This window comes from Panthera onca, chromosome X (assembly GCF_046562875.1).
Source record: "Panthera onca isolate mPanOnc1 chromosome X, mPanOnc1 haplotype 2, whole genome shotgun sequence".
Taxonomy (NCBI): domain Eukaryota; kingdom Metazoa; phylum Chordata; class Mammalia; order Carnivora; family Felidae; genus Panthera; species Panthera onca.
In genome coordinates, this window is record NC_138357.1 from 111496068 (window position 1) to 111518986 (window position 22919).

The 22919-nt window shown below is 40.8% G+C and overlaps 1 protein-coding gene across 5 annotated transcripts in view; it reads right to left on the reverse strand.

Moving 5' to 3' along the window:
* PHEX (phosphate regulating endopeptidase X-linked) overlaps positions 1-22919 on the reverse strand; it is a 259915-nt gene that overhangs the window by 99558 nt on the left and 137438 nt on the right. For all 5 annotated transcript variants that reach the window (XM_081793111.1, XM_081793110.1, XM_081793113.1 and 2 more), the window contains one exon: positions 18353-18454. In XM_081793111.1, coding sequence (XP_081649237.1) covers positions 18353-18454 — 102 coding nt within the window. The remainder of the gene's footprint in view (positions 1-18352; positions 18455-22919) is intronic.

Genomic DNA, 22919 nt, shown 5'->3' on the forward strand with positions numbered 1-22919 from the left:
ATGTCACAAGCCTGGCACCGTGCAAACAGCTCCAACAGAGACCACTACCATTCCAAAGTGACTCCTGCCCCACAGAAAGGGGAAGATAACCACACACACCCGTCTAACTGCAGCCCCAGCAATGGGCTAGGAGCCAACATCTGGTTTGACTGCAGGCCCCTCCCACCAATGAAAGCTTCTCAGAGGACAACACAGGCAAAGTACCCTGCAATTCAGTGCTACTGCATCCTGGCAAATGCCTGGTCTGACTCAATGCAGCCCAAGGCAGGTAGAGACTGGTCCACTAACAACACAGGGACCAAACCCTGCCCACAACAGGCAAAGAAAACCATTGAAGACAATTGGACTGCAGACAAACACGGCTCAACTACAACAGTAGGGTGCATACAACACACATATGAGATACCCCAAAAAAGCCAAGCTCTGGCAAACATGGGACATTGCACTTCAGCCACCACAGGACCTCTTCTTCATAAGGCCACTACTTTCAAGAACAGGAGACATAAGTGACTTTCCTAAAACATAGAAATAGACACAGAGAGTTAGACAAAATGAGGAGACAGAGAAGTATGTCCCAAATGAAAGAACAGGACAAAATCACAGCAAGAAAGCTAAGTTAAGCAGAGAAAAATAATATACCTGGTAGAGAATTAAAGTAATGGTCATAAAGATACTGTACTTGCAAAAAGAGTGGAGAACCTCACTGAGACTCTCAACAAAGAGACAGAAAACATAAAAAGGAACAAATGAGAGATGAAGAACTCAGTAACTGAAAATAAAAATACACTAGATGGAATAAATAGTAGACTAGAGGAAGTAGAACAACATATCAGTGACCTGGAAAACAGAATAACCCAAAGCAATCAAGCTGAACAGGAGAGAGAAAAAAATAAAAAATAAATTAAAAGAGACTTAGGGAACTCACCAGTCCCATGAAATGTAACAATGTTCACATTAGTAGGGATCCCAGAAGGAGAAGAGAGAGAAAAGGGGGCAAAAAATTTATTTGAAGAAATAATAGCTGAAACCTTGCCTAATCTGGGGAAGGAAACAGATATCCAGATCCAGGAGGCACAGAGAGCCCCCAACAAAATCAACCCAAGGAGGTCCATACCAAGACACATAATTAAAAGGACAAAAAGTAGTGATAAAGAGAGAATTTTAAAAACAGCAAGAGAAAAGAAGACAGTTACATACAAGCGAAATACCATAAGGCTATCAGCAGGTCAGAAGGGAGTGGCATGATATATTCAAAGTACTGAAAGAAAAAACCTACAGTGAAGATTACTCTATCCAGCAAGACTAACATTAAAAATATAAGGAGAGATAAAAGAGTTCCCCTGATAAGCAAAAGTTAAAGGAATTAATTACCACTAAACCAGCTCTACAAGAAATGTTAAAGGGGACTCTATGAGTGGAAAGCAAAAACCTTGAGTAAGAAAAGTAGGAAGCACAAAAGCAGTAAAATTAATTATATCTATAAAATCAGTCAAAATATTCATAAAATAGAAGGATGTAAAGTATGACACCATATACCTAAAATGTGAGGGAGGAATAAAAAATGGGTTTAAATTTAAGTTATCATCAACTTAATAGAGACTACTATATGCAGAAGATGCTACATACAAACCTAATGGTAACCATATATCAAAAAACCCTAATAAGCATGCAAAAAATAAAGAGAAAGGAATGCAAGTATATCACTAAAGAAAGCCTGCAAACTGATAGAAGAGACCAAGAGAAGAAACAGAGAAGAACTACAAAAACAACCATAAAACAAGTAACAAAATGGCAATAAATACATACATATCAATAATTACTTTCAATGCAAATAGACTAAATGCGCCAATCAAAAGATACAGGGTGATGCAATGGATAAAAAAGGAAGACCCATCTATATGCTGCCTACAAGAGACTCATTTCAGACCTAAGGACACTTGCAGATTGAAAGTAAAAGGATGGAAAAACATTTATCGTGCAAATGGAAGTGAAAAGAAAGTTGGGGTAGCAATAATATCAGACACAATAGACTTTAAAATGAAGACTGTAACAAGAGACAAAAAAGGACACTATATAATCATAAAGGGAACAATGCAACAAAAAGATATAACAATTGTAAGTATGTATGCACCCAACATGAAAGAACCCAAATACATAAAACAGCTAATAACAAACATAAAGGAAGTAACTGACAGTAATACAATAATAGTAGGAAACTTCAATAGCCTACTTACACCAATGGAAAAATCATCCAAAGAGAAAATCAACAAGGAAACAGTGGCTTTGAAGGACACATTGGGCCAGATGGGTCTAAAAGATATATTCAGAACATCCCATCCCAAATCAGTAGAATACACATTCTTTCCAAGTGCACAAGGAACATTCTTCAGAATAGATCACATGTTAAGCCACAAAACAAGTCTCAACACATTAAAAAAGACTGAAGTCATGCCATGCATCTTTCTCAACCACAACACTTTGAAATTAGAAATCAATCACAAGGAAAAATCTGGAAAGAAAACTAATATATGGAGGTTAAATAACATGCTACTAAGAACATGTTACTAAAAAATTAATGAGTAAACCAAAAATCAAAGAGGAAATAAAAAAATGCATGGAGACAAATGAAAATGAAAACACAATTGTACAAAATCTTAGGAATGCAGCAAAGGCTGTTCTAAGAGGGAAGTTTATATCAACAGGCCTATCTCAAGAAACAAACAAAATCTCAAATCAACAACCTAACCTTACACCTAAAGTTAAGCTAGAAAAATGACAGACAAAATCCAAAACTAGTAGAAGGAAGAAAATAATAAAGATTAGAGCAGAAATGAATGAAATAGCAAAATAAAAGAAAGAAAGAAATGAAATAGAAACTAAAAAATAACAGATCAACAAAACCAGGAGCTGGTTCTTTGGAAAGATCAACAAAAACCTGATATACATTTAGCCAGACTCATCAAAAGATGGAGGAGGGAAAGAGAGAGACAGATGGAGACAGGGATGGAGGGGGGAGAGAGACAGAGAGAGAGAACTCAAAATTAGAAAGGAAAGAGGGGAAATAACAACCAACACCACAGAAATACAAAGGATTGTAAGAGAATATTATGAAAAATTGATGCCAATAAATTGGGCAACCTAAAAGACATGGGTAAATTCCTAGAAACCTATAACCTCCAAAACTGAATCAGGAAGAAACAAAAATTTGAACACACCAATGACCAGCAATAAAATTAAAGCAGTAAGCAAAAATCTCCCAACAAAGAAAATTCCAGCACCAGAGAGCTTCACAAGTGAATTCTACCCAACATTTAAAGAAGATTTCATACCTATTCTTCTCAAACTATTCCAAACAACAGAAGAGGAAGAAAAGCTTCCAAATTCATTCTATGAGGTCAGCATTATCCTGATACCAAAACCAGACAAAAACACTACAAAAAAAAAGAAAACTGTGTACAGGTCATTATCTCTGATGAACATAAATGCAAAAATCCTTCACAAAATATTAGCAAGCTGAACCCAACAATACATTTAAAAAAATCATTCACCAAGATCAAGTGGGATTTATTCCTGGAATGCAAGGGTAGTTCAATATTTACAAATCAATCAACATGACTTATCACATCAACCAGGGAAAGGATAAAAACCAGAGGTTCATTTCAAGAGATGCAGAAAAAGCATGTGACAAAGTACAACATTCATTCATAATTTTAAAAAACCCTCATCAAAGTAGGTTTAGAGGGGGCCACCTAGGCAGCTCAGTTGGTTAAGCGTCCAACTCTTGATTTTGGCTCAGATCATGATGTCACAGTTTGTGAGTTCAAGCCCTGGTGTCAGACTCTGTACTGACAGGGTGGAACCTGCTTGGGATTTCCTCTCTCCTTCTCTCTCTGACCCTCCCCAACTTGAGTGCATGCACGTGCTCTCTCTGTCAAAATAAATAAATAAGCATTTTCTTAAAAATGCTTATTTAGGGGCGCCTGGGTGGCGCAGTCGGTTAAGCGTCCGACTTCAGCCAGGTCACGATCTCGCAGTCCGTGAGTTCGAGCCCCGCGTCAGGCTCTGGGCTGATGGCTCGGAGCCTGGAGCCTGTTTCCGATCCTGTGTCTCCCTCTCTCTCTGCCCCTCCCCCGTTCATGCTCTGTCTCCCTCTGTCCCAAAAATAAATAAAAAACATTGAAAAAAAAAATTAAAAAAAAAAAATGCTTATTTAGAGGAAACATACCTCAACATAATAAAAGCCATATATGAAAAACCCACAGGTAGCATCATCTTCAATGGGTAAAAACTGAGGACTCTTCCCCTAAGATCAAGAACAAGGCCAGGACGTCCACTCTCACTACTTTTATTCAACATAATATTGGAACACCTAGCCACAGCAATCAGAGAAGAAAAATAAAGAAAAGGCATCCAAATTGGTAAGAAACAAGTAAAACTTTCACTATTTGCAAATGACATGAAACTATATAAAGGAACCCTAAATACTCCAACAAAAACTACTAAAACTGATAAATGAAGTCAGTAAGATCACAGGATACAAAAATCAATATACAGAAATCCATTGCATTTCTCTATACACTAATAATGAGGCAGCAGAAACAGAAATTAAGAAAACAATCCCATTTACAACTGTACCAAAAATAAACTTAACTAAGGAGGTGAAAGACTTTTTACTCTGAAAACTACAAAATACTGATGAAAGAAATTGAAGACAACACAAACAAATGGAAAGATATTCCATGTTCATGGATTGAAAGAACAAATACTGTTAAACTGTCCATACTACCTAAAGCAATCTAAAGATTTAATGCAATCCCTATAAAAATACCAACAGCATGTTTCACAAAACTAGGACAAATCATCCTAAAACTGGTAAGGAACCACAAAATACCATGAATAGCCAAAGCAATCTTGAAAAAGAAGAATAAAACTGGAGGTATCACAATCCCAGATTTCAAAATATACTACCAAGCTGTAGTAATCAAATCAGTATGGTACAGACACAGAAAGAGATACACAGATTGATGGAACAGAATAGAGAGCCCAGAAATAAACTCACATTTATATGGTCAATTAATCTCATACAAAGGAGGCAAGAATATGCAATGGAAAAAGACAGTCTCTTTAACAAATGGTGTTAGGAGATTTGCCTAGGCAGCTACATGGGGAAGAATGGGACTGGACCACTTTCTTACACCATACACAAAAATAAACTCAGAATGGATTCAGGACCTAAATGTGAGATCTGAAACCATAAAAATCCTAGAAAAGAGTACAGGCAGTAATTTCGCTGGCATCGGCCATAGCAACATTTTTCTAGCCATGTCTCCTCAGGCAAGGGAAACAAAAGTAAAAATAAACTACTAGGACCACATCAAAATAAAAAGCTTCTGCACAGTGAAATAAACAATCAACAAATCCAAAAGATAACCTACGGAATGAGAGAAGATATTTGCAAATGACATATTTGATAAAGGGTTAGTATCCAAACTGTATAAAGAACTTGTACAACTCAACACCAAAAAACAAAATAATCCAATTCAAGATTGGGCAGGGGCGCATGGGTGGCTCAGTCAGTTGAGGATCTGTCTCTTGATTTCAGCTCAGGTCATAATCTTGTGGTTCATGGGTTTAAGCCCTGCGTTGGGCTCTGTGCTAATAGCATGGAGCCTGCTTGGGATTTCTCTCTGTCCCTCTCTCTCTGCCCCTCCTACTGCTCACATTCTCTCTCTCTCTCTCTCTCTCAAAATAGATAAATATTTGTTTTAATTGGGCAGAAGACACAAACAGACATTTCTCCAAAGACATACAGATGTCCAACAGACATTTGAAAAGATGCTCAACATCACTTACCATCAGAGAAATGCAATTCAAAACTATCATGAGATATTACCTCACACCTGTCAGAATGGCTAAAATGAAGAACACAAGAAACAAGAGGTGTTGGCAAGGATGTGGAGAAAAAGGAACCCTGGTGCACTGCTGGTGGGAATGCAAAGTGGTACAGTTACTGTGGAAAACAGTATGGCGGCCCCTCAAAAACTTCAAAAGAGAATCACTATAGGTAGCATCCATTAATTCCACTACTGGGTATTTACCCAAAGAATACAAAAACATTAATTCAAAAAGATATATGCACCCCTATGTTTATTGCCTTATTATTCTCAATAGCCAAATTCTGGAAGCAGCCCGAGTATCCATCAGTAGGTGAATGGATAAAGAGGAAGACACACACACACACACACACACACACACACACACACACCCGGACTATTAGCCATAAAAAAGAATGAGATTGCAATTTACCATAAGGATGGATCTAGAGAGTATAATGCTTGTGAAATACATCAGAGAAAGACAAATACCATATGATTTGACTCATATGTGAAATTTAAGAAACAAAACAAAGAAAAAAAAGACAAACCAAAAAAAGAGACTCTTAACTATAGAGAACAGACTGGTGGTTACCAGAGGGGAGGTGGAGTGGGGATGGGTGAAATAGGTGAAGGGGATTAAGAGTTCACTTTTGGTGATGAGTACTGAGTAATGTCTAGAACTGTGGAATCACTATAATGTACACCCAAAACACTGTATGTTAACTATACTGGTATTAAGAAAAAAAACTGCTTTGGCACCTTTGGAGGTATTAAGAGGCCAACTCATGCTATAAATTAATAATGACAGGTGACAGACACTAATGCCACCTTTCAGCAGTTTATGTCAGTATAAACTATGTATCAGCATATTCAAGTTGTTTGTTGATAAGAGGAAATCTTTTTTATAGAACAATTCCAGGTAATAAATGCAGACAGAATGACAGAACTTGAAAATCACTAGTTGCAACACCCAATGAACTCATGTACCTATGCAGTATTATCAATGACCATGAAAATAATTAGGCCAGTGTTTTTCAACCCTGGCTGCACATTTACATCTCCTGAGGAACTTTAAAAAAAATGCTGATGCCCCAGGGAGTCTGGATGCCATTGGCCCAGGGTGCCACCTAAGCATCAGGATTTTCTTAAAAGCTTCCTAGGTGAGCTTAAGACACAGTGGAGAAAGAGGATCACCGCCTGAGGTGAAAGGCTGAGGGGTAAGTTAAAATGGACCCTAAGACCTCCGATCAACCTCTGCCCTGAGACGGGGGAAGTCCATCATCACAAGCCTCCTGCGAGGCCACAATAGGAAGCACACAGTATTGAGTCTTCTTGCCAGACAAAAATTGAATCTGAATCTCATCAAGCCTCTCGATTCAATTAACAGGAAATGTAAAGGACAGAAAAACACTAGTATATACCCATCCAAATCAAGATTGTTGAAAACTCTACCAGGCAAACAACACAAGTTTTTCAAGAAAAAACATTCACAGATAAAGCAGGAGTGGGAGCTCTTAAAAGTTTTGAAGGCTTAAAAGATGGACCTGTAACTGCAATATGTACACTCTGGATACTGATTTGAACCAACTGTTTAAAAAAAAGGAACAGACATGTTTTGGATAATTACAGCATAATACACACAGGCTACTAATTAATGAGGTATTGTTAGTGTTGTTGGGTATGTTCACAGTACTGTGCTTAGTTAAAAAAATACTTACCTGTTGGAGATACATAATAAAATGTCTATAGTAAAATGATGTTGGGAATTAGCTTTTGAATTCTCGAGCATAAAAACAGGTTGGGTGGAGAGTACATGACATCAGAATGGCAAACAAAGCTCACTGGTGAGGCTGGGTGAGGAGGACCTGGGGGTCTAGTAGGTACACTTTTACACATTTTAAAATTTCTGCAATAAAACATTTAAAATTTTTGAACAGAGAAGTCAATAAAGGTCCACTTTGTACCTCCACCTCCAAAGAAAATTTAATTGACATCAGCTTCTCTCTCTTTCAATTTTAGGAGACTCTAATTGCACATCGCATTATTTGGTGAGGAGGAAATAAGAGGAAACTATGCATACTTACTTAATCCTACCAAACACTCTGTGAAATGGTAGTTTACTTGTTCTCATTTCATGGGTGAAGAAAGGGAGGTCCCCAAAAAGATGTCTTTCTTGCCTATGTGTTTGGTAGAGCCATGAGCCTTATAAAGGTCTGCCCAGTAGCCACAGAAGGGAATGCCAGATGATGTTAGGTTCTGAGCTTGCAAGAATCAACCAGCCAACCACAGTTCTTCCCTTACAGTGGTCATGTCAACTCAGTCATCTAGATTTTGAGATAGAGCTTTTTAGTTATGAATAAACACTATGATGCTATTCCTGAAGTTCAGAGAAGACAGGGAAGGTATCACTATCAGAAATGCTAAAAAAAAAAGGTTATTCTGCTATTCTCTTTCCAAGACTATAAATGAGGAAATGGATTAAGAAGGATGAAAGGATACATGTTACAACATGAACCTATAAACATTTTGTTGAGTGAAACAGGCTATACATGAAAGTTCTCATATTATAGGATTCCACGTACATGAAATATGCAGAATAGGTGAATCCATACAGAGAAAGCAGACTGGTGGCTGCCTGGGGTTGGGAGAAGGCAAGAATGAGGAGTGACCACTAATGGATATGAAGTTTCCTTTTGGGGTAACGGAAATGTTTTGGACTGGACAGAGGTGATTGCTCTACCACATTGTGAAAGTACTAAAAGCCACTGAATTGTAACTTTAAAATGGTTAATTTCATGTCATATGAATCTTACCTCAATTTTAAAAAAATAAGGAAAAAAAGTATGAGAGGCTAGGGGAAGAAAGAGCTATGAAGCAGAAATGATAAAGATTTAAAAGTTGTTTGGAAGATACACTCAACAGGATTTGAGTGCTTCCAGTTGGCTGGGAGGGAAGATTATTGGGAGTCTGAACAGCTGGCTGTAGCCCATGGAATGATGTAATCTGCACTGAGGATAACATGGGACCTTAGAAAGAATGGGAGGCCAGTGAATGTTCAATATCATCAGATTTCTACTTTTTTAAAATAACAAGAGTAAATCAAGGTATATCCTAAATACAGTGTAACTGGGTTACATCAAGGCATTGCTAAATACCTCATGATCTCTGAGCAGGCAAAATGGAGAAATTGGAGGATGGCTTCATGGAGTTGTTCAAAGTAGAAAAACTGGAATAAAAATCTACTCATAAGTGAATTACTTAGCACCTAACAAAAGACCTGCCACAGAGCAGATTCTCCATAAATCTGCTTAATAGATCAATCTGGAAGGAGTCTCCAAAGGATAAGCATATAGACCAATTCCAGCTCCATTTTGTAAGCATGCTCATTAATAGCCCAGAAAACCAATCAAATAAAACAACAGATTTATCAGATTACGAATGATTTAGAGGTGGAGACAGCAGTTGAAACACTGAGTTACAGACTTGAGATTTTTAACGGTTTTTTAGAATCCCATTCTAAGGAATTAGTTCTGAATGCAGGGAAAGATTTATTTATGCACAAAATTGTTTATTATAATATCATTAACAGCACAATGCAAGTACTCCACTAGGGAGAACTGTTTAAGTAATTTCCTGTATAACCAGTGGAAAAAAATATGCAGTAATAGTGAAAATTCTCTTATAAAGACTGGATGATGGAACTAGCAACAATTTTTTTCTTTCTACTTTTATACTTTACTTTCAAGATTTTCTTCAATGAGCACAGTTTTTTGTAACAAAAATAAACATACAGAAGATCCAGAAATATATATATTTTTAAAAGCTGAGCCATGAACCAAAGGTAAATGGATTTAAATAAGAATAAACGTGCAGTTCTGGGATGAGGGGCTTAAAAAAAAAAAAAGCCAAGTTTAGGGCTGGAGCAACAGGGCTTAACAATAGTTCCTGGGGGATTAAAAAAAAAAAAAAAAAAAGACCTGGATATTAACTGACCGTAAATTCGTTATGAGCCAACAGTGATATGGCTGAGGGGAAAAGAAAGCCATAATATAAACTTTGGATTTTTTAATGTAATTTGTATGCAAAACAAATGCAGTAATAATATTCCCAATGTGCTGTGTGAGTTGGACTATATCTAGAATATTGTGTTGAGCTTTGAACTGGAGCTTTAAGAAAAGATGTTGAAACCTGGACAGCAGCCAGCAGGCTGAAGCATCACAACCACAACCCAGAGCAGTGATTCCCACACTGACTGCATCAGAATCACCTGGAGGGCTTATTAAAATGCAGATTCCTGGGTCCCCTCCCAGAGTTTCGGATTCTTGAGCTCTGGAGTAGGACTACGAATCTACATTTCTAGGTCCTTTCTAGGTGATGCCAATGCTGCTGGTCTGAGTACCACATGTGAAGACCCACCGGCATGGTGGATAAAAGCCCAGAGCAGACTGCCAAGGATGGAGGCCCAGCTCTTCTGCCTACTGGCAGTACGGCCTTGGGGGAGCCTGCACACTTCAACTTCCTCATGTGGAAAACAGAAAAATTTTACCTGCCTCGTACAGGAATTATGGCACTAGAGTAGTTAATATTTGTAAAGCATTTAGAACTTCCAGCCTGGCATATAATGTTTGTTAATTTATTAGGAACACTAAAGACATTTCATGTGAAAAAGAAACACATTAAACATCTTCAAATATTAGAAGGGCTTTTACATGGAAGACTTATTCTGCATACTTCCTGGGGACAGACATGGAGTCAAGGTTAGAAGTGACAGAGAAGGAGTGTATGGATCTCGATCAAGAAGGGCTTTTCAGCAGACACAATAGCAGTGCAGCAGAGAGCCTAGCTGGGTTCTGATACTCATGAGGGCACTCCCTTCCCTTGTGAGAAACGTGAGAAAGGATTCCTGTAAGGGGGAAAACAGCCACTTAATAAATGTTAACTAGTTCTAGTAACACAGCCTTGGTGTAAGAAATTTTCACCTATAATCACCAATCACCCAAGAACAACAGAATCACTGAGAACTTGTCAGAAATGCAAATTCCTGGGGCCCCAACTCAAAGCTTCCTACTCAGAAGCTCTGGGAGTGGGGCCTGACAATCTGTGTTTTAACAAACCCTCCAGATGATGCTGATGCACGCACCTCAAGTGCGAGAACCAATCACCTACAGCATCACCCAAAATAATGCCTCCATGAGGTTCCAGAACACCAAAACTCAATTAAGCTCACATGAATAACGTATCAGGTATATGCCTCTGATAAATATATGCATCCAACTCCTACTTACACCGAATATCTGCTTGTGTTTAAAGTATATAAACCAATGGTTACCAGAGGGGAGGTGGGGGGAGATGGGTGAAATAGGTGAAGGGGATTCAGAGTACGCTTATCATAATGAGCACTGAGCAACACACAGAATTGCTGAAACACAATACTGTACACCTGAAACTAATATAACACCGCATGTTAACTATATGGGAACTAAAATTATAAAATGTAATAAAAATAAAATAATAATAGTAGTAGTAGTAGTAATAATAATAATAATAATAATAATAATATGTATCACAAAGATAATGCTGGATTTGTTCAAAACCAGAAAATCTGAGGGGCACCTGGGTGGCTCAGTCGGTTAAGCGTCCCAACTCTTGGTTTCTGCTCAGGTCATGCTCTCACGGTTTGTGAGTTTGAGCCCCACATCTGGCTCTGTGCTGGCAACATGGAGCCTGCTTGGGATTCTCTCTCTGTCCCTCTGTCTCTCTGCCCCTCCCTCAAAAATAAATAAATAAAAACTTAAAAATTTTTAAACAAAGAAAAAGAAAACAGAAAATCTGAAACCCACAAAGAAAAGTAATATACTCCCCTATCACCCTCTCAGCAGGGGCTGTTCACTATGACTTGCCCTGTGAGGGGTGCGGTAAGGAGAAGGGCAGTGCTCTGACGTGGTGCATCAGGACACATAAGGTAGGAGAGGTACCTCAGAGACTGTGGCCTCTGTCACCGACCTTCCTAACAAAGGAAAACACAATGACCCAGATACACACAAGGAACCTCACTTCCCACTGCTCTCTCCTCACCAGCCAGTGCAGCCAAAGCCTCTCCTCTCCCACAGGACAGCAGCTTAGAAGAAACAGCTGAATGCAGGTGGAGAGACTTTCTCAGGCTCCAGGCCCCCTTCTAAGTACTTTAAGTACATGAGCATGTCATAAACAAATCTCTGAGGTTGATACTAATCTCCCCATTTTAGAGATGTAAAAACTGAGGGTCAGAGAGGGTAAGTAACTTCCAAAGGGCCATACAGCTAATAAGGGGCAGACACTGGCTGTGAGCCTAGGCAGTCTTTCTCCACAGTCTAGAGGCTTAACCTCTATACTGTACTTCCTGTTGAGGCCAGTGAGAAGAGATACAAGTATGAAAGCTACTACCTTGGCCAACATGTGCAATGTGAGACAGAGAAACATGGAGGCAGAGAGATGGAGTCAGAGAGAGCCAGCGAGCTCAAGATGGCAGTACATGTGAGCCAGGGATCTACAGGGAGTGGGGAGGGATGCTGAAATAGGTTTATATGCTGTGTGTCCCCAGGGGAGCAGTCGAGTAGAGCCAAAAACCGCACATTCTCAAGCACATGCAAACAGTCTTGAATTTGGAACAGGGAAGGTCAAGAGACAGTTTGACAAAAGCACTTCCCTATCTTCTTTTCCATGGAACAATTTAAAATGAAAATGTGAAATGAAGCAAGAGTGAAGGTACCAAGGGAAAGTGAGCTGTGTGCAGAGCTGTTGAGATCTGCAAGGAAAAGCCACCAGAGGCCTTACCCACAGGCTACAAGGACACAGGCAGAGATGAGAAGGGAGACAGAGAGAGGGCAGTGCCTGAGTAAAGGGCCCCCCACAGGGGGTTTGGGCTCTTAGAATCTTCCTCCCCTACAGGGATAGCCAGGAGCACTTTGTTTCTCCATTGCATTAACTAAAATTTCTCCCATTTGCTCAGCACCCATGTTCCTGCTATCCTCTTCCAGAAGAGTGAGAGCCCCAAGTAAAGGAAGCCTCTAATCATCTTTGAACCTGCAGCTACTACTCCAGCACATGACACATCATGGGTTCTGAAACTGTGGAATTGAATTTGCTGAAGTGCTGCTCGCATGGAAATGCAGTGAAGTGCATTCAGGAAGGACGGAAAAAGCACATACCCCAGGGGCTACGCCCTAGTTGGGGGCCCCCAAGAGCAGACCCTGAGGCAAGGAGTGGAGTACAAGCAGTTCATCTTGCAAGTGAAAGAAACATTAAACACCAGGAAGGGACCGGGGAAGTGAGCAGAGCAAGGCAGGCTGTCAGTAAAGGTTCTTGAGCCAGTTGCCCATGTGAGCAAGCCGAGCTTACCCCATTGGGGGAACTCTGGGAGCCCATGTTGAACACATACTTGAGGGAGGAGCGGGCTGCACCACATACACAGCAACTCCCATCAGTCATTGGGTGTGCTCCTTCCCCAGACCACTGGACCCTCTCTGTATGAGTGGCACGGCAGGTTCCAATAGTAAGAGAAAGTTCTTGGGGAAAGTGCAGGTGCCTGCAGCTGGAGGTCTGACAGATGTGCAATGAAATGGTAATGGCACAGCACTGGGCCTCCCACCACCACCCCAGGGCTCAGCAGGTGTGAGGTCACCCAGGAATTTGCATCTCTAATGTACCTCTCCCCTCTCTACCAGGAAGGACAAAGGTGAATCACCAAAGACAACTATCAGTCTGGAGATAACACCAGAGTAATCCAGGCAACAAACTTCACTAACTATCCTGTATTCACTAACTACCATTTGTTTCCCATATATTTACCTTCCCACAATCTGCTGCCCTTGGAAGTCTAAAACCTCTTTCCTTTTTCATTTCTCTGCAAATTTAGTGTTCTTTGTTAAAGATGCTACCTATGTAAGCCAGGGCTCTAAGCCACCTCTTTGAGTTATTCATTATTCTGAGTTTCTCTAATGTATGTATGAGATACACATGTTAATAAACTTCAGTTTGATTGTCTTTTGTTAATCTATCCTTTGTTACAGGGGGCCCAGTCAAGTAGTTAGAAGGGTAGAAGGAAAGACCATTTTTCCTCCCCAACGGAGACAAAGCCAAAGAGGTGAGATACACTTTTGTTTGGCCCTCTGTAGGAAAACTCTTCTCACTTGTTCAAAGCCTGTGCCTGGGAGTCACATGCCTGTGGCAATGGGGCCATGTAGTACACTTCCAGGAACCCTCTGCACCTACTATGGCCAAGGTTAAGGCCACTCACAGCATCCTAAGGAGACTGCCTTCCTAGGAGTTCCATCTAGGTCTTTTTCTTGATGGGTGGCCAGGCAAACACAGGTCCCAGGAGCAAAGAGCACAAACAAGTATCTCAGAAAGGATCCAGCCTTTGGATACAGAATTCAAACTAGGTGGGGACCAGCTGAAGTGAGGAAGCTGCTCCTCCTGATCTGACACAGACCTTGCTAGCAGAAGCCCTGCTCCTGCCACTAGGGCAGCCAAAGGCAGTGCTGCATCCCTTCCTGCTAGGCCTCAGAATCGCTATGTAGTGACCTTGAGATCTTCGTACTCTGTTCTGAAAAGGCAAATCTTCCAGAAGACACCCCCCAACATAATTTGTATCACCTTACTTACACTCATTCCACATCTATGATAACCGAAAAAATAACAGGCTTCCTGTCCTTTGCTGCTAGTTTACAGTTAAAGCATATGCTTGCAGGAAACAGAATCCTGAAGAAAAATTGGTGCTTATTTCATGATGTTAAATTTCCAGTTGAAACCTACATTGTCAGTTTCACAATACTAAACCACTCATGACCCCTTAAGAGATGAGAAGGGAAAGGCAGAGAGACTGAGATAACAAATTTACCTTTCACAGGGGCAGAAGCACCCTCGTTTATCTTTTACAGTGATCACCCCTAGTGAAGAACACGACAAAGTCACATCCCCACACTTCCATTTGGAAACCAGGGTCAATTCCACACAAGTCAAGGTGTTAGGCCTCAACCCACTGCAGGTATCTAGGCCCTCCCCATTCAGGAGGCCAGGTACTAGGGAATGCTTAGGTCAACACCCAATATAGGAGGTGCTCTCATTTGCTGCGGTCCAGAGCTTCATGGTGAGAGAAAGAAAAGCCTCTCCCACTTGCAAATCAGAACATTCTTCCAGCTTTCCCAATGGGTTGCCAAGTGACTCAGCATTGGCCCAGTGTGGGCACTATTATTGATGAGAAATCTTCCGCCTGGGTGATATACTGCATACAACACATGCCCAAAGAACAGTGCCAAGTCATACCAGGAAGAGCAGGCGAATTATTCACCTCCACTTTGAACGCAGGCGAATCCCGTCTTAATGCAGAGGCTATTGAATATCAGAAAGACAAAGCCCTAAAATCTTCAGAGATTTCCATCTAAGATTCAAGGAATTAGTAGGCAGAACCTCTCCTTTCTTGTTGACTATTAAAAGGCAATCAAATTGAGGACAGCAGAGGAAAAGGGCAAGGAAAAAAATAATTTTTCAAAAACAACCCCAGAGCAGAAAGCTGCATAAATGCCTTCAGCTTCCTAAAATGTTGTCTTTGTGAGTCTATGAGCTCCGCCCAGAGGTCATTTCCAGAACTGCATGTTCATTTAATTTAGCAAAAGAAAATCTGCATCTTTTGGGGTCCAGGGCCTGACATGTTTTGGAGAACTGCTGAAAATTCTTGGAAAACATTCCCTCTTTCTTGCCTTTTATTAAAGAAACATCCCTGAACTCTGAAATGACATACTCAGGGAGCCTGGTGAGATCCAGGAGGAAAATTCCCTTTGATATTTCTACCTGTCAAGGAACTAGTTGAGTTCCTGGCAGGTTGAACTCAGCTCAAAGAAAGCAGAGTGTTCAAAGAGTACTTTTAGAAGAAAAAGTGACAGCTCTCATCGAAATAAAATAGAAGACTGGAGAGCAACTCAGGGGCAAACAAGAACATGCTAATACTAGAAGAATTGAAAATAATGTGCCTTCAAGAAGGACCCATGGGCCATTTGCCTAGAAGACCCAACTATAAGGTGCCTACTGCTTTATGCAACTCAGAAGATCTCCCCCTGAGGCAACCAGTCATACTTCCTAAAGAAGTCACTGCGGTCCCCAGAACATTCCTCTGGTATCTATCCTTTCATAACACACACTCATCCCTCATAACTCCACCCTGCCCTCCATACAGGTGACCCTGGATCCATGAGAGGTCAGGCTAGGATCAAGAGTCCCCAGTGCTCTGAGTTCTCAACTGCCCAGTGCAAGACAAATTGTGTTCCAGATATCACAAGCTAGCCCAGAAAATGAAGCCTTCAAAAAACAACAATATGTTGGTGCCAAAAGTTTCATCTACCATCTGGAAAACTTCTCATCAACAGCCCTCATGCTCCTGCCTTCATCAGCTTGTGCCTTACATGACTTAAGACAGCTTTGACAGATTCTCAAAGGGAAAAAATCCAACCTACCCTTTGTCTTCTTCCAACACCTGCCACCCTCGGCCACCCAAGTTGTTTCTTCACTGTAAACACTGAACAGCCTTTTCATGTCTATTGACAAAAATATCTATGGCAATGTTTATCCATTTCAGGAGTAGTAAACCTCTAGAAAACACCCTTGCTAAATCTCTGCACATTCTCATTTCAATAAGGCTAAGCATTCCCCGAACGCTACCCTCTTTAGGTTTGTTTGTTTGTTTAATAGGCTTTATTTTTTTAGAGCAGGCTTAGGTTCACAGTAAAACTGAAAAGAGATTTCCCAAGAAACCCAACACTGACACATGCATAGCCTCTCCCATTAACAATATTCCCCCAAAAGACTGGGACTTCTGTTACAATCAATGAACCTGCACTGATACATCATTACCATCCAGAATCCATAGGCTCTGTTAGGATTCACTCCTGGTGTTGCCCTTCCTATGGGTCTGGACAAATGTATGACAACATGTATCCACCATTATAGTATCATATGGAGTAGTTTCACTGCCCTGTCTTCTCCCTCTGTTTTGTGACCAGAGGGCAAAAATATCTGTTCTCGCATGACTCAGAATGTCTCTCAGCCATGTTACCCAGGCCTGCCTAGCACTAAAAATCACCAGGGAGACTGGCTAAAATCACATATGTTCAAACTGCACCCTCAATCCACTAAATCAAACCTTGCAGGGGAGGGGCCCAGAAAGCTAGAGAGCATTTAGGCATCCCAGGGGATTACTGTCATTAGCAAAGTTTCAAAATACATCTCTAAAAAAGAAGTGCTCCTAGTTCAGAGTCTCTCAGACACAGAGAAGCATCCATTAAGAATGTATCAAGTATTCCCTACCCACCTGAGCTCCAGCTCCATCCCAACACCTAGAATTGAAGATGAGTCTGATTATTTGTTTTTTCAGCAGCATGGCTGCTAATACATCTCTCACTTATTCCTTTCTCTTGTTGCACAAGGCCCACTGAGTGTCCACTTCTATTAAACATTTTTGTATTCCGACACAATGCTCTACCAGCGGTCTGCGGTTTATAAGCATGCTATTTGGATCATCAGAGCAAAGTGATGGGTTAGGAAGTAGACCTGCTTGGTTACAGGGAAAGATTTTCCAGAGGACATTTGCACACACTGTGCACAGAGCAGAAGGACACACAGCCAGTATGGGTTTTTCTCCTTTGTGCCTTGAGGGCTCTTCTGCCAGCTGCTCCCCATGGCTCCCCATTGCTCTGCACTCTGCCACAGCCAATAATGGTTTGTGGCAAAATTCGCTAGGCAGCAGGCCATGTGGCTCTTAGAAATAACAATTAAGAGAGAAGGCAAGGCTGCATTACAAGGTGTTTGAAATGCAGTTTGAGAAAAGAAAAAGGCAGATCTTATTTTCTCTTACCCCCTAGTGATGAAATCTATGTATTCATCCCAAAACAGACACCTAACTCTGGGGTCATTCAGAGTCAAGAGCTCAGTCAATATAAAAAATCAAGTACAGAAGAGGCGCCTAGGTGGCTCAGTCAGATAAGCATCTAAGTTCAGCCCAGGTCATGATCCTGTGCTCTGAGTTCGAGCCTCCTGTCGGGTTCTATGCTGACAGCTCAGAGACTGGACCCTGCTTCGGATTCTATCTCCCTCTCTTTCTAACCTTCCCCCATTCGCACCCACTTTCTCTCTCTCTCTCAAAAATAAATGAATATTTCACTGAGGAGGGCACTTGTTGGGATAAGCATTGGGTGTTGTATGTAAGTGATGAACCATGGGAATCTACCCCAAAACCAAGAGCACATTGTATACACTGTATGTTAGCCAATTTGACAATAAATTATATTTAGAAAATAATTTAAAAAATAAAATTACAGTGTAAGCAAAAATAAAAATAAAATAATGGATAAATGAACATTAAAAAATTTTTTTAATCAAGTACACAATACAGAGCATAAAAATCCATTAAATCAAAAGTCATATTTTTTTATCAAAAGAATCCTTACCTTTTCTTTGGCTTTCCTTTTTGTCCCTGCATCCATCCACTCATTTTCTTTCTCCAGCATGTCAATAAAGGCCCAGCGAACACCCTCAATCAATTCCTCCATCTATAAGGAAATAACCAAAGAGGTCAAAACTAAGAAGTTACAAACAAGGTTTTCTTTTAATGTTTATTCATTTTTGAGAGAGAGACAGAACATGAGCAGGGGAGGGGCAGAGAGAGAGGGAGACACAGAATCCAGAGCAGGCTTCAGGCTCTGAGCTGTCAGCACACAGCCTGACATGGGACTGGAACCCTTGAACAGTGAGATCATGACCTAAGCCGAAGTTGGAGGCTTCACCAACTGAGCCACCTAGGTGCCCCCAAACAAGGTTTTCTGAGCCATGAGAAATAGTTCAGGGCCAAACATGCTGGGAAAGAGGTTCCTTTCAGCTTGACTCCAAATTCTGGCAACATTTCTTTCTCCAGGAAAATGCCTTCCCCCCCCCCAACTAGAAGATAAAGAATCATTCCTTTGCAGAGGACAATTTGATGATCCAGTTGTAAAATGATTATATGGGGAAAGGAATTCACCAAAGGTCACTAATAACTGACCTTCCTATACCTAAAATTAAGCTATCCTTATCAAGGTGGCAACTAATTTCAATAGTTAATAAGGATTTGAGAAAGACAAGCAAAGGCATGGACTGTATATTTCAGGTGGGTATTGCAGAAAAAAAGTGAGCAAACAGTTGAAAGAGATACTATAAACATGGAAATGGGAATGAAGAGCCAGCACCCCAAGGGACACTTCTCCAGTATAAATCAGACTTATGTCCGGACCCTAGTTCTTCCCAAATTTAGTGCCAGTGGTCAAACCAAATGCTTGGCTGTTCTCTATAATCCTCCTAGTCTCTTCTCTATTCCCGTGCAGCTTAGAAAAGTCTTAGGTTATTTCAAATATAAAATGGTAGGTCTAAAAGGGGCTGCTACAGAAAAGCAGTCTTCTGAAAAACCTATTCTAAAATGTTTCAACAGTGGGACCACATACCCACACTGATGGTGTGTTTGCCCTGGCTTTTCTTCCTATGTTCATGGGTCAGCAGGGAGAACTAGGAAAAGGGAAATTCTCACACTTGCCTTCAGAGGCCTGCACAGAGTGGTCTGGGGAGGCCTTGCCTGTTTATGGATACAAACCCCGCAAAATTCCATTCTCTTGCAGAGATGCTTTGATTTTCTTGATAGGATATTCAAGAAAGGATCAATACTAGGTTTGGCACCAGAATTAAAATTTTTATTTGAGATTATGGGATTGTAAATCCATTTTTAGCATTAATGTTAGAAGGAAAGTTTAGATGTTTCCTTGGTTCTATAATGAATTGTTGGCACAAAGCTCAAAATAATTTTTTTCTGTTTAATAAGTTTTCAGCTATGTTTTCAGTTCAATAACAGTTGTAGGGAACCAGAACTGTAAATCAGTAGGCTGGGTTCCATCGTATGTAAATAAGAACAAACAGCAGATGGAAGGGGGTGGGGGGGAATTTCACAGCTATTTCTTACCAACTTAGTAAAAACATTAAGGGAAATCTCAACTTGGGATTGGGGCATGACTAAAAACACAAAATAACAGGAGAGCTGAGGCCCTTTAAAATCATAAAATCAATGGTTCTCAACCTTGTCTACACACTGAGATCTCTGGGGGGAGCTTTAAACAATCCTGAGGGTGAGAAGTCAGGATGCTAATGTCACTGTTCCAGTGTGCAGCCTAGGTTGAGAGTTCCAAAAGCCCCCCAGATGATGGTAATTTACAGCCAGCATGGAGACCCACTGGTCTAGGGGAAGCCACTCATTTTATGGATAAAGAAAATAAGAGTCAAGAGAGTCCATGATCTGATCCAGCTCTTACAGCTAAGGAGGTTCAGAGCCAAGACGCAACCACAGAGCTAAATGACAGCTGTGAGCTCAGAACTTCTAGGACCAACAGAGGTGTGCCTCATAAATGAGAGGAAAATGCCAGGGAAGTAAAAGTTAACCAACAGAGAGATGCAGAAGTCACTATTTTAAACAGAAAGTCCACACAAGGAGGATGTTAAAATGACAAGGAAATCTCCAGCGACTGGATTTTTTGCCTGTGCAGTCACCAGCACCCGTAAGTCTTTATGACCCCATCACATAACAATGCACATCAACCTTCCCATCATCTTCACATAAAAGAAGAAATAATATCTTCCCAAATTAACTAAGGAGGGGGAAATCAGAGTGGGGACAAGTGGGTAAATTGAGAGACACTCAGTGACCAAATTAATGGAACCAGGTGATTAACTTTATGTGGGGAGGTGAGCAAGGGGGCAGAGTCAGATTACTTCCCAGGCTTCAGGCAAGGGCAACTAGGTGAATGTTGCTGCCATTTTATAAGTCTGGGGATGCTGGAAAAGAAAGAGGGCTGGAGACAAAAGCCACACTTCAGGAGGATAAAAGGTGCATGGGAAGTAGAGACAGCAAGTCTGAACAACTCAATCAAGGAGTTTGTCTACTATCAGGGAGCAAGAATTCCTGACCCCTTCAAGGGTCCTTCTAGCTGGACTAAGAATCAAACTGACATCAGACAGCTTAAAAGGAGAAAATCAAATTTAATAGTGTATGTACAGGGAATCCCCAAAGATGTGGAAATTCCAAAGACAGGCAAGATGAGGTACATACATGTCATCCTGAACTAAAGAGAAAGGGGGAAGGGGTCCGGGACTTCCAAGGAAAGAAATACACTTCATGGGCAATAAGAGCAGAGGTTTGATAATTAGATGTTTGCCCTACAATATACATGGGTCATTCATATAAAAATTATCTCTGCTAATAACCCTTATTCAGGGAAAGACTCCCAATTAAGATTCTTCTGTGTGGTTAAGGGAGAGACAAAAATTTCTCTGGAGCCTATAGGGTCTCAAATGCCTTCAGCTCAAAATAATTTTCATACCAAAGTAACCCACCTTGGGGCAGTCTGCCCTTGGCCTCTACACTGAGACAGACAGAAAGCAAAGATAAGGCAGAGGTGGATGTGGGGTTAAGAGAGGAGTCTGAAGGTCTGGGGCTTGGGTTGTATGCATATGTTTGTTGCTACTGCTACTGCTTCTGTTGCAGTTGCTGACCATGTGAGAGATTTAACTGTGTTTAAATGTCAATGGAAATGCAACAATAAGAACACAACCAAACTGATTTTAAAATGAGATGAAGACATTAACAGACACCTCCCTAAAGAAGATATACACATGTGACACCTGGGTGGCTCCATCGGTTGGGTGTCCAGCTCTTGATTTTGGCTCAGGTTTATGGGATCAAGCCCTGCATCAGGCTCCACCCTGACAACATGGATCCTGCTTGGGATTCTCTCTCTCCCTCTACCCTTTCCCTCATTCTCAGACTCTCTCTCTCTCCCCTCCCCTTAAAATAATTAAACATTAAAAAAGGAAGATAGGGCTCCCTGGGTGGCTCAGTCAGTTGGGCACCGGACTTCAGCTCAGGTCATGATCTCCCGGTTCATGAGTTCAAGCCCCACATCGGGCTCTGTGCTGACAGCGCAGGGCCTGGAGCCTGCTTTGGATTCTGTGTCTCCTTCTCTCTGTCCCTCCCTCAAAAATAAACATTAATGGGGTCGAAAATAGACTAGAATCACTTTCCATGGAGATAAAGGAAGTAAAAGCTACTGAGAATGAAATAAAAAATGCTATAACTGAGCTTCAATCTCAAATGTATACCAAAGCGGCAATGATGGATGAGGCAGAGCAGAGAATGAGTGCTACTGGGGACAAATTTGTGGAAAATAATGAAGCAAAAAAAAAAAAAACAAAAACAAAAAAAAACAAAAAAAAGGGAGACTAAGGCAAAAGAGCATGATTTAAGAATTAGAGAAATCAGTGCCTTATTAAAAAGGAACAACATCAGAATCATAGGGGTTCCAGAAGATGAAGAGAGAGAAAGAGGGGTAGAAGGGTTATGTGAGCAAATCATAGTGGAAAACCTTCCTAACCTGGAGAAAGACAAAGACATCAAAATCCAAGAAGCACAGAGGACTCCCATTAGATTCAACAAAAATAGACCATCAACAAGGCATATCATAGTCAAATTCACAAAATACTCAGGCAAGGAAAGAATGGTGAAAACAGCATGGGAAAAAAAAGTCCTCAACCAACAAGTAAAGACAGATCAGGTTTGCAGCAGACCTATCCACAGAAACTTGGCAAGCCAGAAAGGAGTGGCAGGATGTATTCAATGTACTGAATTGGAAAAATATGCAGCCAAGAAGTCTTTATCCAACAAGGCTGTCATTCAAAATACAAGGAGAAATTTAAAGTTTCCCAAACAAAAATTAAAGGACTTTGTGACCACTACACCAGCCCTGCAAGAAATTTCAAGGGGGACTCTCTGAGACTAGAAAGGACGAAGAAAAAAAAAAAAAAAAGACCAAAAGCAATGAAGACTAGAAAGGACATGGGAACACCACCAAAACTCCAACTCTACAAGCAACATAATGGCAATAAATTCCTATCTTTCAGTACTCACTCTAAACGTCAATGGACTAAATGCTCCAATCAAAAGAC